At 39.1% G+C, this 25,385-nt stretch overlaps 1 protein-coding gene across 3 annotated transcripts in view; it reads left to right on the top strand.

Annotated features, from left to right (window-relative positions):
* Nucleotides 1-23,525, top strand: part of aff3 (ALF transcription elongation factor 3) — a 97,746-nt gene extending 74,221 nt beyond the window's left edge. For all 3 annotated transcript variants that reach the window (XM_043691690.2, XM_043691689.2, XM_087988089.1), the window contains 6 exons: nucleotides 8,880-8,951; nucleotides 13,695-13,788; nucleotides 16,774-16,911; nucleotides 19,448-19,497; nucleotides 20,061-20,284; nucleotides 22,793-23,525. In XM_043691690.2, coding sequence (XP_043547625.2) covers nucleotides 8,880-8,951; nucleotides 13,695-13,788; nucleotides 16,774-16,911; nucleotides 19,448-19,497; nucleotides 20,061-20,284; nucleotides 22,793-22,914 — 700 coding nt within the window. In that variant the 3' untranslated portion in view covers nucleotides 22,915-23,525. The remainder of the gene's footprint in view (nucleotides 1-8,879; nucleotides 8,952-13,694; nucleotides 13,789-16,773; nucleotides 16,912-19,447; nucleotides 19,498-20,060; nucleotides 20,285-22,792) is intronic.
* The last annotated feature ends 1,860 nt before the right edge of the window (nucleotides 23,526-25,385 follow it).

Here is a 25,385-nt window from a genome sequence, read left to right as displayed (position 1 = left end):
CTGTTTGTATAATTGAGAGGCTTACTCAACCATTTCAAAGAATGTAAAAGTCAACCACAGGCTGGTTTTCACAGCCATAACTTTCCTTTATTTTGGTGCCAGCGACAAATTAACAGATTTATTGAATTCAGTTTTAATGAATTTTAAGGTAGAAGCTGAATTTGGAATTTGACCTTATCGATATGACCACTTCACTGCAATGCCAGCTGGACCCATAAAATGTAGGAGCAGATGTTGACCATTTGGCCCAATGAATTTGCTCCATCATTCAATGAGATTGGCTAATCAGATAATCCTCAATTTCACTTTCTGCCTTCTGTCAAAACTTCTTGATTCACTTAATGATTAAAAATCTGTCTAGACAGCCTTGAATATATTTAATATTCCAGCCTCTGTAGATGTCTCTGGTAAAGAACTCCACAGATTCACTGCCCTCAGAGAATAATTTCATCTTTATCTCTGCTTTAATGGGCATTTTTTTTTCTGAGATAATACCGCCAGGTTCCAGACTTTCCCACAAAGGGAAACAACCTCTTAGCATCTACCCAGTCATCCCCATATGAATCTTCTATGTTTCAGTAAGGTCACCACTGACTCTTCTAAACTCCAATGAGTATAGGTCCAGTTGACTCAACCTCTCCTCATAAGAAAATCTCTCCATATCACTCCAGTGAAACACTTCTGGACTACCCTCAGTGCCAATACTTCTTTCCTCAGAGAAGACCATAAGACACAGGAGTGGAAGCAAGGCCATTCGGCCCATTGAGTCCACTCCACCATTTAATCATGGCTAATGGATGTTTCAATTCCACTTACCCACACTCTCCCCATAGCCCTTAATTCCTTGCAAGATCAAGAATTTATCAATCTCTACCTTGAAGACACCCAGCCTCCACTGCGCTCCATGGTAGTGAATTCCACAGGCCCACCACTCTCTGGCTAAAGAAATGTCTCCTCATTTCCGTTCTAAATTGACCCCCTCTAATTTTAAGGCCATGCCCACGGGTCCTAGTCTCCCCGCCTAATGGGAGCAACGTCACAGTGTCTACCCTTTCTAAGCCATGCATTCTCTTGTAAGTTTCTATTAGATCTCCCCTCAACCTTCTAAACTGTAATGAAAACAATCCTAGGATCCTCAGCCAATCATCATATGTTAGGCCTACCATTCCAGGGATCAACCGTGTGAATCTCCGCTGGACACACTCCGGTGTCAGTATGTCCTTCCTGAGGTGTGGGGCCCACAATTGGACACCGTATTCTAAAATGGGGCCCACCTAGAGCTTTATAAAATCTCAGGAGCACATCGCTGTTTTTATATTCCAACCCTCTTGAGATAAATGACAACCTTAGATTTGCTTTCTTAATCATGGACTCAACCTGCAAATCAATACAGATCCCTTTGTACTTTGGCTTCATAAATTATCTCACCATTTAAAAGATAGTCCATGCCTGTATTTTTTTTTCAAAGGGCAAGACATCACACTTGCTCACACTGGATTTCAGCCATTTCTTGGACCACTCTCCTAAACTGTCGAAATTTTTCTGCATCCTCCTCAGTACTACCTGCCTGTCTGCCTAACTTCGTATCTTTGGTGAACTTTTCCAGAATGCCCCCGTCCCTTCATCCAGACCATTAATATATAATATGAACAGCTGCGGCCCCAAAACTGAATCCTGCGGGACCCCACTGGTCACTAGCTGCCATTTGAAAAAGAACTTTATATCCCAAGTTTCTGCCTTCTGTCAGATAGCCAATCCCCAATCCATGCCAGTAGCTCACCTCAAACACCATGGGCCTTCACCTTACTCATCATCTTGTCAAAGGCCTTTTGGAAGTCTAGATAGATGACAAACACTGGGTTTCCCTGGTCTAACCTACTTGTTTCCTCTTCAAAAGAATTCTAACAAGTTTGTCAGGCACGACCTCCCCTTACTGAATCCATGCTGACTTGTTCTAATCCGACCCGGCACTTCCAAGAATTTAGAAATTTCATCCTTAACGATGGATTCCAGAACTTTACCTACAACTGAGGTTAGGCTAATTGACCTTTAATTTTCCATCTTTTGTCTTGATCCTTTCTTGGACAAGGGGGTTACAATAGCGATAAGAACACCAAAACTGTTCATATTAGTGATCCAACTAACTGCATGGTTTAGCATTGTATAGTTTAAGCAAGACATCCCTATTTTTATATTCCATTCTTTGAAATCAAGGCCAGCATTCTATTTGCCTTTCTTATAACTGCTGAAGTCCTATGCTAGCTTTTGGTGCATGACGTTCCTCAAATCCCACTGTGCTGCAGCTTTCCACAATAATTCTCCATCTAAATAATATTCAGCTCCTCCTTTCTTGCTCCAAGGACATAACATAATTTGGGAAAATGAAGTTACATCTGCCCAGATTTTGCCTAGTCACTTGTCTACATCTCTCTGTAGCCTTTGTTACATCCTCACTCATCTTCCTACCTTCTTTCCTATTTTTGCAACATCGACAAACTTGGCAATAGTATATTTACTTCCGTTATTAATAAAATTGTAAATAATTGTGGCCCCAACACACACACACACACACACACACACACAAAATGACCTTCTTATTTGAACCGATTGTGTTCTATTGGTTAGCCATGCCTCAATGTATGTGAAAATACTACTCCCACTTAGCAGTTGCCTTTTATGTGAGACTTATTTGAAAATCCAAATATATTATATCTATTAGTTCTCATTTATATATCCTGCATGTTACCGTCTCAAATAATTCTAATGAATTTGTCAGGTATGAATTCCTGTTCAAGCTTTTATTAAGCCATGCTTAATATCAGTGCATCCACTATTTCTATAGCTACTCACTTTAATATCCTAAGATTCAACTCCTCAGGTCCAGGGACTGATTAGCCTTTAGCCCCATTTATACCCCAGTATTCTTTCGTTGGTGATATTTATTGCATTTATTTCCTCTTTCTCTTTGCTCCTTGATAATTTAGTATTTTGGAAATGTTATTCATATTTTCTATGAAGACAGATGCAACGTATTTACTCAGTTTGTCTGTCATTTCCTGGCTCTCCCTTATTACTTGCCCAGCCTGAATTGATCAATTACTTCACATTTTGAGCAGATTGTGGCAGAACTAACAGATTTCATTAAACTTCACTGGAGTAACAATCTGAAAATCAAGCCTACTATTCCCAGAGTTGTCACAAAGGTAAAAGATACTAAAAAGTACACACTATTCTCCAATTTTACAAGACTTTCAAACCCAGATTGGCAGAAAACATGGAACAGATTTCTTTACTAACAATGATTACTATTTATCACAGGTAATTAGATCTAGGTACAGGTAAATAACTATGAACCATCAGCATATAATTCTACTAATTAGGACTATAATCCCTGAATAAGTTCCCCTTATGCACACACAGACCAACAGACAGGGAAAAACAGTGATGCTTATGGACAGAGGGAAAGACTGGGAAGGGAGGTCAGTGATTCCTGTTCAAAATGGTTACTGAGATGATTCTTACAGTTCTTTTGCTGCTTCTTAGTAATCCTTCTCTGGATGCTTCCATTGGTTTGCAAGAGGGACAAGGTGGCTTTTTCAGTTAGAAAATGTCTGGCTTATCAATTAAAAGTCAGTCTATAGCAACTGCTCAAGGAAAGATAACTTATTTTTCTTCAGGCTTAGCTTTGACTTTTACTGCAAAGAACAGAGAGAGCTTCTTTGCTGGAGGTCTGATACCTTCTCTGTATCTTGTTCTCAGGCCCAGGCTGTTCAGCTACCTGGGAAGAAGTCACAATCTCACACAGGTCCATAACTGGCAGGGCATGCTGAATGACCCATCTACTGACTTGCATTCTTGTAAGCTTGCCTCAAAGGCATGTTTTGTTTGTATTAAGCCTTCACAGGTACAAGTTATACTAATTTTACTGTCATTTAGTCATATTGATTACATTTTGAGAGCTGTTTAAGGCAGCTATTAAGGCATTTCTCCTACAGCTTTAAGAATGAATGAGAGAGATCTCACAGTGGGCTAGGCTGGTATCTGCGCATACAACAGAGCAAAGTAACAACAAGCTATCTTGAAATTTTCAAAAATACCTAAGATGCTGTACATCTCGATTACTCTATTTGGCACCATGTGATAGATAACATAATATGTGCCAAAGTTGCACATTTATTTGAATTTTGAATTTATTATCAAAAAAGCAGAGTTGTAATCAGGTGTGTCAAGTTATATGTTGCCATCTAGTGGTCAGAAATATAATTGATAATTAAATATTAGTTCAGGATTTTCCAGTTAAGTGCTTCATAGGAACCAAATTGTACAACTTTAGTCTACGGTTCTGACTGTTCATTGTAAAGGATGAAAAATAAGAGATTAATGGTATGCAGTTTCCTGATTTAGGTCTAGATTTTCATACTTGAGGCAATTAGGGAAAGTTAAATTCCTTGCTCAGCCCACTTATCGAAGGAGAAAGTGCTTGTGATGAGAGGATTTTCACAACTGGGAGATGGATGAAAGTTGTAGTCTGGCCAGCCAACTTGGGAAATGTTTAGAGGTGGCCATGGAGTGCTGGATGTGAAGGCAGGTTGTTCGAAAGGCCTGTTTCAATGCTTACACTCCTTCACACCTATGTATTTCTTATATGTATACATATTTGCTCATGCCATGTTATGCACCCAACCCCAAAAGCCACTCATGCTCTATTAGCCAGTCTGCAGCCCCAACTACACATTATAGTCTCATATCACCATTCCAGGCTGTGTTATTTCCACACCAATTCACCAAGCATGCATTTATAGAAAACATCATAATGACAGTCAGAGATCATAAAGTCATACAGCATGGATACAGACCCTTCAGTCCAACTAGTCCATGTGGACCATGTTCCAAGCCAAACTAGTCCCACTTGCCTTGTCCCTCCAAACCTGTCCTATTCTTGTATTTATCCAAATGTCTTTTAAATGTTGAACTGTACCTCCATCCACCACTCCCTCTGGCAGTTCATTCCACAAACAAACCACTCTGTGTAAAGAGGTTGTCCCTCATGTCCTCTTTAAATCTTTTTCCTCTTACCTTAAAAATATGTCCCCCAGTTTTGAACAATCTAACTGATGAAGGGCCCCTGCCCAAGATATCACTTTTCCTGCTCCTCAGTTGCTGCCTGACCTGCTGGGCTTTTCTAGCACCACTCTAATCTCAACTTTGGAAATTGCTAATCATCTTTTTTGCCCCTAATGATTTTTAGAAACCTTTATAAGGTCACCACTCAACTTACAACACTCCAGTGAAAAATGTCCCAGCCTATCAAGCTGATTTTTAAAACTCAAAGCCTCCATTCCTGGCAACATTATGGTAAATTATTTCTGAACCCTCTCCAGTTTAATAATTTCCTTCCTTAAATGACTCCACATAGGCCAGTATTCCATCACCAACTCACCCTTCATTTATATGTGGCAAGTCCTCTCCTGAAGGGCTTTTGCTCAAAACATCAATTTTCCTGCTCCGTGCCGTGCCATGCCATGCCATGCCATGCCATGCCAGCACCACTCTAATCTTGACTCAGCTCTCTCAGAGCCAGCTGAGCAGAAACTGTGACACTCCTGTTTATATCTGTCAGACGGGGCTCCCTGATTGGACCAGATTAACAGCCCCAGTCAGGAAGGTCATATTCTATGAGATCCACCTGGCTGACCTCATTACAATCACTACAGCAGGATGATCAGAATTGTACATAGTACTCCAGAAGAGGCCTCACCATCATCCTGTGTAACCTCAACATGACGTCCCAACTTATATACTAAATGGTCTGAGCATGCGTAATGTCTTCTTACCACCTGTTATGTAAATGTCAAAGAACTATATACCTGAACCCCAGGTCTCTCTGGACTATAACGCTACCTAGGGCCCTACTATTAATTATTTAAGTCCTGCCCTTGTTTATTTTACCAAAATGCAATACCTCACATTTATCCAAATTAAATTCCATCTGCCACTCCTCAGCCCATTGATCCAATTGATCAAGATTCCTTTATAATCTTAGATAACCTTGAAACACTCATTCATTGATAAATTTCCACTTCATGAAAGAGGATTAATTTCATAAATTTCAAAAAAAGTGTCATTCATTCAGTCCATTTAAAATCTAAAAAGCTGAAACTGCAAGAACGTGGAATCTCTTAACTTTGTGTAAATAAACATTGTAAAAAAGAAAGCACTTATCAGAAAACCAGAGATATCAATCAAGGAGGGGCTGAGATGTTTGTCTGGCCTCATTATGTATCTTTGACTGAGAGTCAGGACATTCATTACTCAGTTGAAGGAACTGTGCCACTGCTCAATTGACAGCTTTAGCTTTCTGGTTTCTGCTGCCAATTTCATAATGTTTGTTTACGCAAGGTTGATGTTTCCAGTAATTGCAATTTCAGCTATTCATACTTCAAAGAATCGGGCATAGGATGTGAGTGGCCATAGGTGGTGGGTGGAGGACATCACTTGTTATGGGGATTATGAAGACGACTTTTTGAACTTAACTTTCAAATAGTTTCCTCTTGCAGAAAATGTTTTGCAACACATCCGAGGTGCTGTGAACCATGAATCTTAAAGGAGCTGACCTGACTCCATGAAAATTATGGAGGTATAGAGCATGCAAAACACAATGGAGGCAGGTATTGGGCTTGATACCTGAACCAGCCTGCACTCTAAAAAGATATCCACAAACAGTCAGGAATATCAGAATTGAATTATGCCCTCAATTTGAAAATGTTCAGAGTATGACGAAGCTGTCCCTTTAACATGGTTATGTTATCCTTTTTTTTCAGGGAGGTAGTAAAAGACACAGACTCCAAAAAGTCTCAGTTGAAGGGTTTCAGGGTCAATTTCTTTAAAGCTAACTGATATTGCCTCAGGCAAAAGGCTTTTAAGTTAAAAAAAAACACTTGTACAATGAAAGGGAAATGGCTGGTTCTCCCGGCTCAGCTTTTCTCTGGTTTAATTTGCTTTTTTTGCCAGACTGGCTATTCACGGAAAGCAGTCAGGCATTTTTGAAGCTGCTGGACCCAAAGAAGTAGGCCCATGCTCATACTCTCTCTCTGACATCTTTCTCTACCTTGTGAAAAAGGTAAAATCAAACACAAGACATGTTCATGGGGATAGTTGCAAGTACTGGGAACGGTGTCATTAAGTTGGGATGATGTGTTGGGCTTTCAGATAGATTACGTTATTCTGTATTCTGTTCTCTTTTGTTTGTGTTTCATTTGGTAATCTTGTAAATAAATTCTGTTTTGTTTAAAACTAAATGGTTTGAGCAGCTGCATGCCTCCTGGAATATCCATGTTACACCTGCTTAAAGCAATGAGCAAAGTTAGGGTCTGGGCTACTTTCTTGAAATGTTTTGAGGGGGTATGGCCTAGTCCATAATATGAGTCATTCTGATTCAGTAAAATTCTAGCCATATGGATATTTAAGACTCCAATATAGAAGATCTGAACCTGGAGGCTTAAAGACCAAAGCAGATAGTTTGAATAAAGTTTAAGTCAAATGGCAGATGGTCTCTTGTGAATTGTTAAAATACATTTTGCATTTCACGGTTGACAGTTCAGTTATTTGTTGAATGTTGCCCATTTCCTTGATATCGCAGAGCTACTTTCTCAGCTCACTTATCTGCAAGGCTTTGAATTGTACAGCATAATCTCCAACTTAAATTCTATCCCAGGACAAATGACTAACTTTTTAGGTTGCCATATTTGACTATATATTATCAGAGATCATCTACCCTTCAAATATGATCTGATTAGCAGAATATAACAGATCCCTTTAAAATTCACTTTGTCATTCCACCCCACTCAGAGTTTCTTTGAACTTATTTAGAATGAATTTGCATTGCAATTCAGCAATTTAGGATAAGTATTACATTAAACTTGCACTGGAAACCTGGAGTCAACGCCTGAATCAAGGAAACTAAGATGTACTTAATCTGCACTGGCTAAATCCAAGTTTACTTCATTTCTGATCTAAATGATTTTCCGAATTGCAACTGTCATCCAGGCAGGTGCGCTGACAAATGAAGTAAAACAAAAAATGCAGCATGAGAAATGAACATCACTCATTTCTTTACAATTGGTCAGCATTATTTAAAGAAAATAATACCATGATTATAAAACCAGAATCTCAACTATTTGATATTCTGAAAATACATTTAAAATTGTGCTTCTGGGTTGAGTGAGGTTAGCCACATAAAATTAAGGAGCCAAGTACCAAACTCCTAGAATAAACATTTGAGCTATGCACATTGCATCTGAGATTTCCATTGTTGGTAAAGTAAGGAGGAACAATCCCCAGTACAGAAGCATTGCTAACTTGAGAACATAGATTAAAGATGTTTGGCAAAAGAAACAGAGGTGTTGTGAGAAAATATTTTAAAATTCTCAAGATCAGAAATGCAGAGCCTGTGAACATGGTAGAAACAGATCAAACTGTAACTTTCAAAAGGAAAATGATAAATACTTGAACAGAAAATATTCGGAACTCTAGGGAAAGGAAAAGAGAATGGAATTGGTTGAATTCTTTTCAGTCATGCTTAGATGTCACAAAGTCCCTTTACATGGATAACACAATATTACTAAGAGGACAGATTGTTCAGCATATTTAGAAATACTGCAGCTTAATTCTGTGATTCTATGACTCTATAATTGAAGTAAAACTGATTAATACTTTAGTGCTTATTTGCTGTTATTGTCTAATTTAACATTGGATTAAAACATGTTAATGGAGGTAAGTTAAACAACTGCCTCAGCTTGGGAGTGAATCTGGTAAAATGTAAATAATTTTACTTTGATGTTTTATTTATACCATCGCTTTAATTTGGATTTTGTTTAAAGATATGCCATGAGACTGAAGAATCATTCAGATGTAACAGCCACTCAAGCAGATAAGCAGCTAGCTGCTTTGTGGTGAGTTTCTTAATTATGAGATAAAAATTAAATCCGATTACATAAAATTGTTTTGATAGTATAAAGTATTGGAGATTAGAGGATGTGCATTTTGTGTCTTACTGCAAGTATAGAAGTATTTTGTTTAAAATCCAAATTCAGTTGTTTCTATTTTGTATATGTTTGCCTTTCAATAAGTAGCTTAGCAAGACAACATTTTAGGGCATAGAGAGTTATTAAATACTGAATGGCTTCAATTGTCCTACTTGAATCACCCACCACCAAGCTCCCCTACCCCCACCCCACGCACCACCACCACCAGTGGTAGGGAAGTGGTAGAGCATTAGCCACTATGCTATATCTAAAAGAAGGATTATTTGCATGATAGCCATATGCACAGATAAATCTGCTCCCTCTGGAAGCTACAGTAGAACTCCTTGTCTCCAGCCTTGCTAGAGGACCCTGAGACAGACTGTCAGCATCACCTAGTGGAGTGAGGTATAAAAGATCCCTAAGACAAGCATTCTGAGACAGAGGGAGATTTATTGAAGCTGATTGGAATTGGTTCTTTCTCTTCTACAAAGGAGCTAGCTGTTTGATGAGTCTGCGATAAGTAGTTAAGGTCCTTTCTGTTCTTAATTTTTAACATAGTATACATATATAAGGTTAATAAAATACATGAAAAATCTTTCAGTGTGCAGAAATAGAACTAACAAAATTATAAAGCAATTATTTGCAGAAGGGGAAGTACTTGAAAGTGTCTTTCTTATGCTTTTGCGTATTTAGCATTTTGCTTTGGTTTATTTGACTTTTGTGATGCTAAGTATATGTTACAGTTTCTCTCCAGTTCAGGGATACTGGTTGCTCCTGTAAGCAGTCTTTGTATTTTACATTCAAGGTTAAGCCTTTACTGGCCAATATCTAATTATACAATGGTGTAATCTTGTTCCAAAACAGAAGCACCACCTGATGACCGGAACTGAAAATCAAACCTTATCCTGTGCTTTCAGATGTATTTCTCCAATTCTTCGGTAGCAGATTGAAACAAAGCAGAGAACAAGTAGAGACACAGCATATAATCAAAATGCACTCACTTCGCTTCCTTTAGAAAAATAAATAAACCACATTAATCTATGATAGTGGACCAACTTAACTGATTTTGATCATTTTTCTGGATTTGACAAGGTCAAAATATGTTCAATGAGTTTTCTCTTGCTGGACAGCACTGCCTTCACAGAACTAGCTAATTGACCTTCAAAAGTTCTTTTCTGGCAGTTTTTTTTTCAATCTGAATCACATGGAGTGATTCTGAATTCCATTATTCCAGGTCGGTCACTAAAATTGCCAACTCTCAACCACTATCCATGACCCCTTTCCTCACAAGTGTCAATTCTTGACATGAATGACAAGATGATTTACATGTTATTGCGGAAATGAGGCAAGATTCAATAGACTACAGTTATCCTCTTTAGTACAGAAGAGGCACAGGGATGACTTAATTGAAGAATACAAAATAATGAAAAGCTTGAATAGATTGGACAGCAAAGACCTGTTTCTCCGAATGGCGAGATAGAAGGATTAGAAGGGAAGTGAGGCAATTTTATTTTTCATTCTGGAATTCACTGACAGTTGGGAGTTTGAAAGAGAAGTCCTCAACATATTTTAGAGGTATTTGGATCTACACTTGAATCATTATAACTCACAAAGCTAAGGACCAGTTGCGGGTTAGTAGGTTTGGAATGGGAACTTAATGGATGATTTTCCTCAAGACGGTACAGAGGAGATTCAATGGATGTTGCCTGAGCTGGAGCATTTCAACTCTGAAAAGAGACTAGATAAACTGAGGTTGTTTTCTTAAGAGCAGAGAAGGCTGACAGGGGACATGATTGAGTTGTACAGAATTATAAGGGGCATAGGTGGATATATAGAAAATTTTCCACATGGTAATGGGTTCAATAACCGAGGGGATAGATTTAAGGTCAGTGACAAAAGGTTTAAAGGAGATTTAAGAAACATTTGTTTTCACTCAGAGAGTGATGGGGATCTGGAAATCTGTCGAAAAGAGAGGTAGAGGTGAGAACCATCACAACATTTAAGAAGTATTAGCTGAACATTTGAAATGCATACAAGGCTACTGGCCAAGTACTAGAAATGGGACTAGAATAGATATGTGCTTTATGACCAACACTGAAAAGATGGGCCAAAGGGCCTCTTTCCAAAGTATAAAACTCTATGACTTCATACCTAGTTTATTCACCTGGCATAAACAGCAATTGGCTGAATGGCCTCCTTCTGTTTGGTAATATCTTTTGCTAAATGCATACAAGGCTACTGGCCAAGTACTAGAAATGGGACTAGAATAGATATGTGCTTTATGACCAACACTGAAAAGATGGGCCAAAGGGCCTCTTTCCAAAGTATAAAACTCTATGACTTCATACCTAGTTTATTCACCTGGCATAAACAGCAATTGGCTGAATGGCCTCCTTCTGTTTGGTAATATTTTTTGCTACTAGTACTATGACAGAAGCACCATGACATCAATACACTAGCTTCAATAACTTTATTGTTGAGTCTATAATCAAGGACTGCAATAACATACCCATGTGGAAGAGCAGGATATCTCTGTTAGAAGCATTTGGTGTTCCATGTATTTCCATGTTTGATGCCAGGGAGGAGATTACAAGCCTGAGGCTTTCATCTTTATGTCATCAGTGTCTGCAGGAATAGTACCAGAAGACTGGAGGATAGCAAATGTTGTTCCCTTGTTCAAGAAGGGGAGTATAGACAACCCTGGTAATTATAGACCAGTGAGCCTTACTTTGGTTGTAGGTAAAGTGTTGGAAAAGGTTATAAGAGATAGGATTGAAATCATCTCGAAAGGAATAAGTTGATGAGAGATAGTCCACATGGTTTTGTGAAGGGTTCGTGCCTCACAAACCTTATTGAGTTCTTTGAGAAGGTGACCAAACAGGTGGATGAGGGTAAAGCTGTTGATGTGATGTATATGGATTTCAGTAAGACGTTTGATAAGGTTCCCCATGGTAGGCTACTACTCAAAATACGGAGGCATGGGATTGAGGGCAATTTAGCGGTTTGGATTATAAATTGATTAGCTGAAAGAAGATAGAGGGTGTTGGTTGACAGGAAATGTTCATCCTGGAGTTCACAGTTACTAGTGGTGTACTGCAGGGTCTGTTTTGGGTCCACTGCCGTTTGTCATTTTTATAAATGATCTGGATGACTGCGTAGGAGGATGGGTTAGTAAATTTATGGATGACACTAAGGTCAGTACAGTTGTGGTTAATGCCAAAGGATGTTGTAAGTTACAGAGGGACATGGATGGGCTGGGTTGACCTGAGCTGAGAGGTGGCAAATGGAGTTTAATGAGGAAAGTGTGAGGTGATACACTTTGGAAGGAGTAACAGGAATGCAGAGTACTGGGCAAATGGTAAGATTCTTGGTAGTGAGATGAGCAGAGAGATCTCGGTGTCCATGTACATTGATCCCTCAAAGTTGCCACCTAGTTTTTAATTCTACAGAGGGTGACATGGTGGCTCATTGGTTAACACTGCTGCAGGGTCCCAGGTTCAATTCCAGCCTCGGGCAACTGTCTGCGTGGAGTTTGCACATTTTCCCCGTGTCTGTGCAGATCTCCTCCGGGTGTTCCGGTTTCCTCCCACAGTCCAAAACTTTGCAGGTCAGGTGAATTGGCCATGCTAAATTGCCCATAGTCAGAGGTGCATTAGTCAGAGGGTCTGGGTGGGTTACTCTTCGGAGGGTCGGTGTTGACTTGTTGGGCCGAAGGGCCTATTTCCACACAGTGGGCAATCTAATCTAGATTGATAGGGCTGTTAAGACGGCATATGGTGTGTTAGCTTTTATTAGTAGAGAGATCGGGTTTCAGAACCATGAGGTCATGCTGCAGCTGTACAAAACTCTGTTGCGGCCACACTTCAGAGTATTGTGTGCACTTCTGGTCACCCACATTATCGGGAGGATGTGGAAGCTTTAGAAAGGGTTGAGAGGAGATTTACTAGGATTTTGCCTGGTATAGAGGGAAGGTCTTACAAGGAAAGGTTGAGGGACTTGAGGCTGTTTTCATTAGAAAGAAGAAGGTTGAGAGGTGACTTAATTGAGGCAGATAAGATAATCAGAGAGTTAGGTCAGATAGACAGGGAGAGCCTTTTGTCTCAGATATTGATGGCTAGCATGAGGGGGCGTAGCTTCAAATTGAGGGGTGATAGATATAGGACAGATATCAGACGTAGTTTCTTTACTCAGAGAGTAGTAGGCGGGTGGAACGTACTGTCTGCAACAGTTGTAGACTCACCAGCTTTACAGTCATTTAAATCATCATTCGATACACATATGGACGAGAATGGAATAGCGTAGGTTAGATGGGCTTCAGATTGGTTTCACAGGGCAGCGCAACATTAAGGGCTGAAGGGCCTGTACTGCGCTGTAATGTTCTATGTTCTATGGTTGCTATGTTTATCCTGTAGTGTCAATAATGCTCATTGCCTCACTGTTATTGTTACAGCAAAAGGCAAACATTACAGTTTTTAAATTCAACTGTTGGTCCAACAGATGCAAGCTTTAGGAACCTATAGTCATGATTTTAAAATGCTTTGGATTAGAGATGAGATGCTTTGAATTCATATAAGTGTTTCCTTTTATAGATGTGTTAGTTTGATCCTGTTGAACATTCTGATTTTAAGTCTGAGTCCAGTTTACAAAGATTTTTCTTTTTGATCACTGCAGTTACCGCTGTTTGGCACTTCTTTACTGGAGGATGTTCAGACTTAAGAGGGACAGTGCAGTTAAATATTCGAAAGCCCTGATCGACTATTTCAAGGTAAACATTTGATACATTTTCTAAGTTTTGTGTCACTTCATAAACTCCAACTGACTCTCCACTGTGAAAATATAATCAGAGTTATTGAATGTAGCTTGAATGACAATTTTGTTTTCAACTTTATTAAATTGTATTTCAATTCAGATGTGATATTTCTCCAGATATAGAAATAAATTAATTTCTTAATGAGCTCTACAAACAGTTTCCATCCTGATGACTGTAAGATATGAAGCTTCAAAGCATGTCTCGCTTTTCAAGCTCTGTAAATTAAGCAGTTATTCATGTGATTGTTAGTGATTCTGAATGTTTTCAACAAGTAAACAGTGAGAGGTGGGTCACAGATATGTTTGTAGTGGTTACAAAAATAAAGTTTATATCATTATTATTTTTTGAGACTGTCTCTTGAATATAAAATGGAAGAACGAAGAGGTCATGTGATCTGCTCTGAAATCTGGTGGAAAGGTGCAGGAAGATGGTTGCTATGGTGACACGAGGAATCCCCAACTCAAGATTATCTTGCTGAGAAGGTGCAAGATTTACACATGTGTGAACAATCTGTGTAACAGCGTCCGCACTCTTTGCATAGCGTCCCATGAAGTGTTGGTGAATGTGTATGGACATTAGGAACCCTCTAGGTGGTCTGCAGGGGAAACATAAATATTCAGCAGTCTTAACAGATTGAAAGATACTGCACGACTCTTGTACAAAGTGCCATACTTATGGCAGGATGTACAGAGTGTTGATACGTGTGTACCCGAAGTGACTTCACCATTAATGTTTCTTTTCCTATTATTACATCTTGGTGCCACCTTGGTGGTTGCAGTTGAAGTTGAGGAAGCCTGCTGACTTGCCTCAATGACTTTGGCAGGTGTCCTCTGGTGTTCCAGGGCATAAAGGGCTCTAGATTGCACGGGAAATCTGAACAGGGGCAGGTGCAATCTCCTCAGTCTGACCTGATGAGAGATTGGGTCTCTGGCAAAAGGGAGGTGGTATAAGAGGGCACCTCCTCAGTGGCCTGAGATGGCAATCCCTGGGTGCCTGTCTGATGCTGTCAGTGTGCAGTTGGACATCCACAGCCTCTGAGGGAATGGATTACCTAGAGAGATTCCAGATGCCTTGGAGACCACCACTCCCCCCACCCCCCACCTCCCCCCACCCCCAACCCCCTTTGCCTAGTCACTGAATGAACACATCTATGGCCCCAGTGATGGAGTGAAGGTCCCCGCACATTTCTGGCAAACACTGACTCTTCTGCAGGATCTGGCACTCCATGATGACAACCACCCATTCCATGGAGATCATCTTGAACTCACATGTTGAGCTATGACACAACGTGGACATATTTTGCTCCAGTCTGCACATTATCTCTGGCACCTCTGCCAGACATTCCCCTGCTTGTTTGTGCATCTCTGTTAGCTCATTAATGGCCAAGTCCAGAGACTCATCATCTGTACTGGAAGCAGCAGGACCCTGTTCTCCAGCTACCTTCTGAGTGTCAGAGATTTTGGTCATTGCTTCCTTTACTAGCTGTGATCTCCAGAATGTGAAGCTGAGCACACCCTAGATAGATTACCCACTGAGATGAATGTTATTCTCTGCACTGATGGAGGATGGGAGGAAGGTATTGAAGGTGCATCCTCTGAGGCTATTTCTTCTTAGAGATGTAGTTCGAGGGGTGGATGGAGATGGGTCTGTGGTAATGAGGTTCTTCTTTTTTATTATCATGGCTTAGGATTGGGTTTCAGAGAGTGCATCAAAAAATACAAACAAGTGGCCCAAGATTTCATTAAGATGTTGGGACTTGATGTGCAAATAGGAGTCACAGATTGGAGGCTTCTCACTAGACATCTCGACATATGTAAACTGTCTTTGAACATCCCTTCCTCTCTTATCAGCTTAGTACCTCCTTTTCAAAGGGGGTCAGGAGCCGTGAAGTGTTCATCCTGATGCCATCTTTTATGGTTATATCCTCGTTCTCTGCAAGCCTTTGTTTAGAAGCTCTCAGATGTGCTTGTTTTCCTAGTTGTGAAGTAAGGTCAGTGAGCTGAAGTGAATGAACTACTGAGTGTTGTAGGTCCTTTTATGTTTTAAGTGTGAACCTGGGCAGATGTGTGTGAGGCTGTACTGCCGTGGTGCCAGTAGTGCTCCATTGGTAGCTGCAATGAAGTGACAGAGTTGTCACTAGTCACTTGATGGAGATACTTGGCATCCAACTTCCTGTGTAAAGACAGCAACCTGACAATGTTAACTCACATTCACAGGGGCATGAGGCATTGAGTAGACAAAGATACATACCTTGGTGGAACGCAGCAGTTCATTCACCTTCTTGTAGCACAGGAGCCTGGATTCTCCTGAGGCAGCCATGGATATTGACCTCTGCATTAATCTCTGTCCAGGCTGCCTTTGTCTGTCGTTATGGTCTACCATTGCCATCCCTTTGGAAAGTCAATTCCCTTCTCTCCTGAATGGACAACTGGGAAACTTCTAGGGAGACATGAAAAAAAAACATTGAATTTTGGTATGTGTCATTTCTACGAGTGGTTGACAGTGAAGGTTAAGATTTGCTCCTGGGTTCCAGAGAATGAAGTGCACACTGAATGTCTCTTAAATATGGGCTCCCAAGTTTTGGAGATGGCAAAGTTTGGTAGGGGCAGAACATCTCGTTCACCTACCCTTAAAATTTGGCATTTTTTACGTATATGAAAATGCAATGATCTGAGAAGAATGCAACTTCTCAAGAAAACATGACATGCCCAAAGTGGACTTATACCCATACTCGGTATTAAAAAAGTGTGATTCTATCCCCTAACTTACATCTCATATGCAGGAATTTTTTTTTCACAAATACAGGTTAGCTTAGCTTTACCCACAAACATGCTCATTTGAAAATTGTGGGTTGCCTGCAAATTTCATTATCTTTTTGTTTAGTCATTAACAGAAGACTCTTTAACCAAGCTTACTATTCTTCTTTGCTCTCTGTTCTAGTGTAACAGAAAAGAAGTGCTAACCAGTGGTATTGCACATACTAATGTGCATCAGAAGGAATTGAGCGCACATCAGTACTGCAGTCGTCCACTTAAACTCAAATGTACTCATCATTGCTGCAATTTTGGGAAAAAACAGGTATTGATTTTGTAAGCTACATTGTTAACTGATGTTTAGCAAAACTAATTTCTACGACAAATAAAATTTAAAGTAGATTTTTCAGCAATTGAGTTGTAGAATTTTGTGCCATTGAATCAGTGTGTTTTTATTAGGTGTTACCAAACTTCCAAAGAAAGATGTCAATTAGGCACGATTTCACTGTGCAAGTAGAGTTAGTTCAGCTAGCTATACTACAATCAGCAGACAACCTCCACACACGTTCCCCGCCCCCGGGCCCCAGCCAATTGTTGACTAACTGTGGCCCTTTTACTACCTCGATCAGCAAAATACATGACGACGGAAAGTGGAACGGAGGAAGTCCAACTGCTACTTTTCTTACCTGTTCTAAAAGTGGAAAGGAAATAGCATACCTAATTTGTAGGCATATTAGAGCACCTATCCCATGTTCATAACCCCATTTTGTGCATCTACACCAAAACCTCTATCATTTACTCCTTGATCCCCTTTACACCTCTGATCCCTTGCTGAATAAAAACTTGAATTTGCATGGCATCCATGGTACTTCTCCTCAGGAATGCTTTTCATCATGGCACTGGCCACTACTGAATTCTGGTGGAAAAGTGGTAAAAACAATGACTGCAGATGCTGGAAACCAGATTCTGGATTAGTGGTGCTGGAAGAGCACAGCAATTCAGGCAGCATCCGAGGACAGGCAAAATCTTTTCAACGAGGTAAAAACAATGACTGCAGATGCTGGAAACCAGATGTCTTCGGATTTTGCCTGTCCTCGGATGCTGCCTGAATTGCTGAATTCTGGTGCAGCTGAGACTCCAACTGAATTGGCTGGCAGCTTTCAGGAATGGGACTGCCTGTTCCTGAGGTATAGACATTCCACTTAAGGCTTATTAAGACTCCAGCATATTATGGCTACTGAGTAGTTATTTTTAAAATTGGCCTGCTCCACACAACCTTTCAACCAGGAGGGCAAGCACACGCCTCCATTGTAAAAAACGTCCCATAGAGCCATTGGAAGGAAATCATTTGGCCCGTCATTGATGATGTCATGTTATTGACGAGAGTGAGCTACTTGGGAGCAGTGAATCTATTCAAAACTAAATAGTATCAAACACTGGGGCTTTTGTTTCCTGTGCATTATTCAGTTGCCGCTTAATCATTGAACAATATCACTGCGCTTTTAGAAGCTTTTCATCTGGCACTGATTAAGTCATTTTGCAAGAATACAACTTCAAGGGGAAAACCAATATTCACCACTAACAGGATGTCACCGTGGAGCTAAGAAGATATTTCTTCGATCACATAAATGAGTAATGTGGTAGATGAACTTCATTGTAGCAGTGATGCCAGGTATAAATGTTATATTTCCCAAAAATTGGTGCCTCATGTCAAACAGCATGTCCCATTGGCTGTGAACCCAACAAGTTCACACTTGAAAAGCCTGCAACACTCTAATATAAGTAAAGATGTGATTCTGCAATTGGACAATGTTTACTGGATAATGACAACAAATTTACAAATATAAATTGGGCTCACAGAATGGCACATGTGCATGTACTAGAAGCTATGTATAATAATGTATATGGCCCTGTTTCTTTGCAAATGGAAAGAACATGTATACGCACTGCACCTGTTTCAATGCAACAAAATTTGTGATAGCCATTGACTAGTTCATTTCTCAGGGCACTACCTTGATGAATCAAAGTCAAATTGCCTAGTTCAAAATTTAACCAAAGGCTGGCAGTTAATTGTCAATCAGCATTAACAGTTACATCCTCCATGGCAATACTTCTAACAATTTGAGTCCACTTGCCAAAATGTCACCATCCCGCCTCATGCATTATAGTGTTAATTTTTCCCCTGAATCTGTATTCTTGCAAAAAAGTTCTCATGAATGCCAGATGAAAGGTTTTGATAAAATGTGACTTTTTCCAGCAATATACAAGTTCTGTATTTCTACATGACATTACAACAGTAGTTCACGCAGAATCATTTTAAGTAGATCATCACTAAACTGCTGAAAATCTCTGTTCAGACATCAAAAATCAAAAGTCACAAAGTTTGAAAAAGACCAGAATGGACAAAACGAAAACAAAATAAAATTATCAAGGAAAAAACATGAGCACATGATGTCCATATTTCTTGCAATTTAAAATTTAGTTCAAATTTTGTTTCTTATTTCACAGTTTAGGATTTTTGACAATTTGACCTAGAAGGAATTTCAGGTAATTTGTATCAGGATATTGCTTTTAGTTAAATTGATAACATTCTGGGATTACTCATTAGTTCCCGTCAGAAAAGTTTACCAAGTTGGTGTCTCTCATCACATAATTTACACAATGGGTAGTTGGAATGTGGAATTCTCCATCACAAACAATTTATTTAGTCCATTAGTTATTTTAATTGGGTATTAACTACTTGAAAAATGAATATTAACAAGTATGGGAACAAGTAAGAATATTTGATAAAAAACTTCATACATGCAACAAGTTTTAAAATATCTGTCTAAAACTGATATACCTGTATTTTAATATTGCAGGACTCTGGTGAAACAGCTAAAAGTTCAAACCTTTGGGGAACCAGTGACAAGTAAGAACACTTTCCTTTCTTCTGACCTAAAATGAAACAGTGTGGAAATTATCCTAAAACATACATAGTGAGTTTATCATCTGCAAATGCGGAGAGTAACAGTTTATGAGTGAAGGAGCAGCAAACAGCAAACCATGACTGGTTTCACTTAGCCTGAGGCTTAGAACTATGTTGGTGAGTCTGTACAACCCAGACTGGGCTTCCACAAAGACATTTCCTTGGGGAGGACAGAAAAAGGCTTTTGCCCGAAACGTCGATTTTCCTGCTCCTCAGATGCCACCTGACCTGCTGTGCTCTTCCAGCACCACTCTAATCTTGACTCTGATCTCCAGCATCTGCAGTCCTCACTTTCGTCTAGGACAGAAATAAAGTTCATGCATCTGGGGCCAATAAGTGAGGAGTGAAAGTCCATGTGGGTTGTGAATGTCTGACAGGCAAGATGACATTTCAGATGGGGAGATGATTGTAAGTGAATCCATTGATTGTGGGTGGGATTTGTTAATGAATGGGTGAGAATCAGTCAGGTGGATATTTTTCAGTTACATTTGTATTTTCCATTTTAGGTTTATAAGAACATCTACACCAATGGTATCTACATCCTCCCTTGTTAGTTCAGCTGGATTGCTTGAGAGCAGTTCCAGTAACCGTGGATCATCCCCCTCTTCAACCATTAACATTCCACAGCGTATCCATCAGTTGGCTGCTAACCATGTTAACATCACCAACAGCATTCTCTACAGCTATGACTACTGGGAAATGGCTGATAAGTTGACCAAGGAGAACAAAGGTATATCTTTTGGCTCAATCAGGAGATAAGACATAATAGTTTGACTGCTGTAATGAATTGCTTTTTTGTTTGCCTGTCTGATGTGTAAAAATGAGATACAATTGACAAGAGCACAAAATGAGGTTCAGAGACAGTGTGAATGTCAAACATGAAAACATCAGAATGGTGAAGAACTTTTGCTTCCCTCAAATCCACTAATATCTGTTTTGTATCATCATTATTCTGGGAGTTGTTTCAAAAGTGCACTTTAAGCAAGCTCCATTTCCAGAGTGAAATGTATGTATTTGCTAGTAATTCAGACAGATTTGCCAAGCAGTCTATATGTAATGCACCCTTTCTCATCTTACAGATTGCAACCTGGAGATGCTGGTGATAATTCCTAGTAACTTCATCCAGACTCAAAATAACAATTCAAGACTGTTTTATGCTTGCTTAATAAAATCATTGGTGGAATGTGGGGTGGGGGGGGGGGGGGGGGGGGGGGGTTGGGGGGGAGTATTTTTATGGAGCCAATAATAGCAGGAAGCACGCAAAGTGATGTAATTAGGTGAAATTGAAGATTGTGATATACTGCTGGCAAGTTGTGATGTAGCAATAAACTCAATGGTATATTGAAAATTATGACAGCTTGTAACACATTTCCATCCATCAATATTTATTAAAGTGAAATAGGCTTCAGTAAAGTCCTACCTTCAAAATAAAGTCAGTGTTGCAAAACAATCTTGTAGCACCTCAAGCACGATTATTTAAAAGTGATGTGCAGCAGGTTTTTTCCAGTTCCGTAAGGCTTAAAGGAAAAATGATTTATTGTTTAGCTTTTTGGTACAAGGGAAGAGAGCAGGAGAATGTACTCTTGCTTTGCTGCTGAGGACCAGCAAATGTGAGTCAAATTATTCCATTACAGATAGTTATTCTTTTTCCTTTTGAAAGCCTCTATTGATGCAGCTTTCACCATATTCTCAGGTACAACATTTCAGATCTTAACCTTAATTTTGATCCTTCTATCAAATCTCTGCTCAACTTTTCTTCACTAAGGACATCAGTACCAATTCCTCCAATCTTACTATATGAATGAAGCTTCTCATCCCCGGAGCCATTCCCACAAATATCCTCTGTCCTGGCAGCAGGAGAAGCTAGATATTTCATGCTATTATCTTTCAGTAGCAACGTGAATGATGTTTGCCAATTACTGTGCTTTAGTTAGGCCAAAACTAAAATACCACTGAGTAATGTGTTATCTGAATTTCAGTGTTGATACAGAGGGTATACATGCAAAGACAGGAAGACCTTATCCAATAGCATATCCCTTCACAATAGGCAAAATACTTTCCATATACAGTTAGCCCCTGCTTGCAAAACTCAAAACACGGTGTGCAACATTAGATGTGTTTCTGCAAATGAGCCAATTTGCTAAATAACCTCTTAGTATGACTAATTTAGAATTTTCAGTCAAGCCCACAGTGTGTTATAGTTGCATACAAATATTAATACACAAGGCTTGATATCTTACAGCTGGAAATAACTTGATTACACACTGTGCTTATTGAACTCATCAAAGTAGGTGATGGTCATTTTCAGGTTAATTTCTTAGTGCAATGCCTTTGTTAATCAGAGTCCGCCTACCAAGCAATCTGCACTGTCCTCTTAAATAGTATGAATGTTGTTTTCCCTTTATATTGGCATTTTTTGTGCCTTGTACAGAGGGAGCAGAAGGGCTCTCCTTACTCACCAATGATTTCTCAGGAATACTTCTCATAATTCCATTTCAGAAGTGTCAGAGGCACCTCTGTTTCAACAAAGCTGGTTGCTCAACTTGCAAGCTAATCTGAAGCCACACAAGTGGAGTGGACTGTGCTGTCGGTGACTGCCAAGATTGCCGTGCATCTAAATTTTGAACCCAATGGATCCTTCCCACAGTGACATCCTACAGTTTCCTTTCCATTACAGTGACTGAGAAATCAATGGGGCCTCGTATAGAGGGACAGAATTCATTGTTTTCATCATGGTCAGCACATGGTCTTATCAGGTTACCGGAATTCACAATAATGTAAAGTATAATCAAACACTTGCATGTGCTCTGAAAGCCCCATATTAGGTGTTCCAGCGGGGCCTTGGTTCAGCATCTCATTTGAAAGACAACAACTCCCTCTCTCCCACACTGGAGTGTCAGCTTTGATTCTATACTGAAAGTATGGAGTGGATCTTGAATCTGGAACCTTATGATGCATAGGTAAAAGTTCTACAAATTGAGCTACACATTAGCCACAAATTGAACTGTCACAGATTCGTTAGAGGCTCTTTGGCATCATGATTCACTGACTCCACATACTTATGACACACAAATGACATATCACACAAGTACCCTGCCAGTCAATGTTGCTGCTATAATATTTGTGCTTACCCACTGAAAAGAGTAAAATGTGTGTTATTATTTACCTTCACACATTTAACATGGTGTTTCTTTTAAATTTAAGTTTTAGAAAGTAACTTTACTTTTTTTCTTCTTAGAATTCTTTCATGATCTTGATGCACAGATGGGACCTATAACACTACAAAGTAGTATGACACAGCTTGTTCGTTACACTCAACAAGGACTGCATTGGATCCGAATCAGTAATCACATGTTGTAGTGCTCTTTTTGAATGACCACATTCCATGTACGTTCAATTGTAAAGTGCTGAATTGCTAGTTAATGCAGAAAGTTTCCTGAACACATCGAAGGAAATTTTTGCCACAGAATTTCAAATCTTAAATTCGATACTTCTTTGATGTTAAAGGCTTCAGTCTATGAATTTGTCAGGAGATTGAAGAAACATTGGTGCAATTTTTTTCAGCATTATTTCCTTTTGTTTTCCCTTTTCAGCAGACACTGCTGTCACATCAAGAAGTACCAATTGCCAGCTTCTGAATATTACAAACTTGTGCAACAAAAGAATCTATTTTCACCCTGCTTGTTCATATGTCTTCACTGCCAACTGCTCATGTATTTCAAACCTTATTTGCTTTCTCATTTAGGTTTCTACCTTTTAAGATACCTTATAAAGAAAATCTGAAATAATATCATATTATGTATTCATATTTTATAAGAAAAAGTAAAAAGGGTAAGTGCAATTTATGATAACAAATAACAAGTATCTGTTAATCAGAAGCAGACAACCGTTTAGGTTAAGATTGTTGATGGTGTCAATAATGACAGAGATGAAATTCCTGCTTAGAAAAAATAAAAGCTGTCTAAGAAATATTGCTCAGAGCATGTGTTGTAATTATGAATGTGTGTTACGATTACTTCATGATGGTTAAAAGGGTTTTCTAAGGTGCAGATTTTAAATGGTCATTTTTGATTTAAAATTCTGCTTCATTACATGCTATAACATTTTATTGGTAACATTGTGCTATTTCAAAAAGAAAATGAAAGATGACATTCTGTGGGTAAGGTGAAAACTTCTGGAAATTATTTTCAGAACCATATTTGTCTCCCACAAACTTCATATCGCAAGAACATGCCCCATAGGCAAGCTGAATTATGGAAATATTCTAAAAGATCCATTTTTCAGTTTTCAATGCAGTTGCAGCTGACCAGAATGTGGGATTTCTGTGGCGGTTTGGCTGAACTTGTGTTATGACTTCAAGGAAAAGTCAGCAGAAATCCTAACGGAAGCCAGGATTTTCGCTGACCTTCTGCAAAAGCCATACCTGTGACTGAGGAATCCTTATGGGAATTGTGTCCCTTGAGTCCAGCAGTATTTTGTTCAAGAAGGAGTATACAGGAAATATCTTTTCTGCAAATTGAAATAACTTGTCAGTTTAGGATAAGGGAGGAAAGTCTCTATTGTACAGTTAACCTCAAAAACATCGGTGAGAAAGGATAATTCTAAGAGAGAAACAAAGTGTTTGCTTCATTTTGTTTCCTAAATACTTTTCATACTAAGTTTCCTCATTCCAATTTACTTTTTTAAGTTCAACACCAATTTAATGAATAACAATACATGGTAATATTGCATTGGTGACTTGTTTGTCTATCATCTTTCTACATGATCAAAATGAAATGTCATCAGATAAAAAAAATAGTTTCAGCAAACTATGTAAATTATGGGCGGCACGGTGGCACAGTGGTTAGCACTGCTGCCTCACAGAGCCAGAGACGCCTTAGGCCTGTGTGGAGTTTGCACATTCTCCCCATGTCTGCATGGGTTTCCTCCGGGTGCTCCGGTTTCCTCCCACAGTCCAAAAATGTGCAGGTTGGGTGAATTGGCCATGCTAAATTGCCCGTAGTGTTAGGTGAAAGAGTAAATGTAGGGGAATGGGTCTGGGTGGGTTGCGCTTCGGCGGGTCGGTGTGGACTTGTTGGGCCGAAGGGCCTGTTTCTACATTAAGTAATCTAATCTAAACTAGAAGATAATGTGGATCAGGTTTTGGGACAGGTTTTCAACAGTTTAAAAATATCAATAACAACTAATTATCATTTAGAATATTATTTGTTCAAATTTGATCTGAAGATTATTTTTCCTCTCTGTCTTAATGCCATGCCAAGATATTTTATCATATCTTACCAATATAGACTTTATGGGATTAAATTAATTAGTAAACTGCTCTCACATCTTTAGCATCTGCAGTAAAAAAATGGTCTGAACATTTATTTTCAACCAGAATGTAACTATTAATCCAGTATTATTTTGTCCCAACACAAAATATTCATTTTATTCCTTTGTTAATAAGCTTCACCTATTCTGCTTTATGTTTGTGATCTATTAGTGAACTGTTACTCATTCATCAAAAATATTTCATAGCCTAAGTGCATTTGTTTCTTACAGAGCTCATCATTTGTTTAAACAATAATATTGAATATAGTATAAAGTTGTTTAATGGTAGTGCATTCAACTTGTTTATAAAAGTATTTTACTTTTCAGTCTAGCATACATATCTAATATTTTCACCACTTCTGTCAGTGATTTTATATTTCTAGATGAAATGTGCAGATATATGAAGTCAATTAAATTACTATAATTAATATAATAGACAGGCATGGAGATGTGAATGAATTCTCAGGAATCATACAAATTCTTAGGTAAATTCTTAGGTGTACTAAATGGAATTCATTATC

The sequence above is a fragment of the Chiloscyllium plagiosum genome, unplaced genomic scaffold (genome assembly GCF_037043375.1).
Source record: "Chiloscyllium plagiosum isolate Xiang-an unplaced genomic scaffold, Cpla_swu_hap1 HiC_scaffold_6, whole genome shotgun sequence".
Taxonomy (NCBI): Eukaryota; Metazoa; Chordata; class Chondrichthyes; order Orectolobiformes; family Hemiscylliidae; genus Chiloscyllium; species Chiloscyllium plagiosum.
Note: the sequence above shows the minus strand (reverse complement) of the source record. Positions and strands in the feature narration are given on the sequence as shown.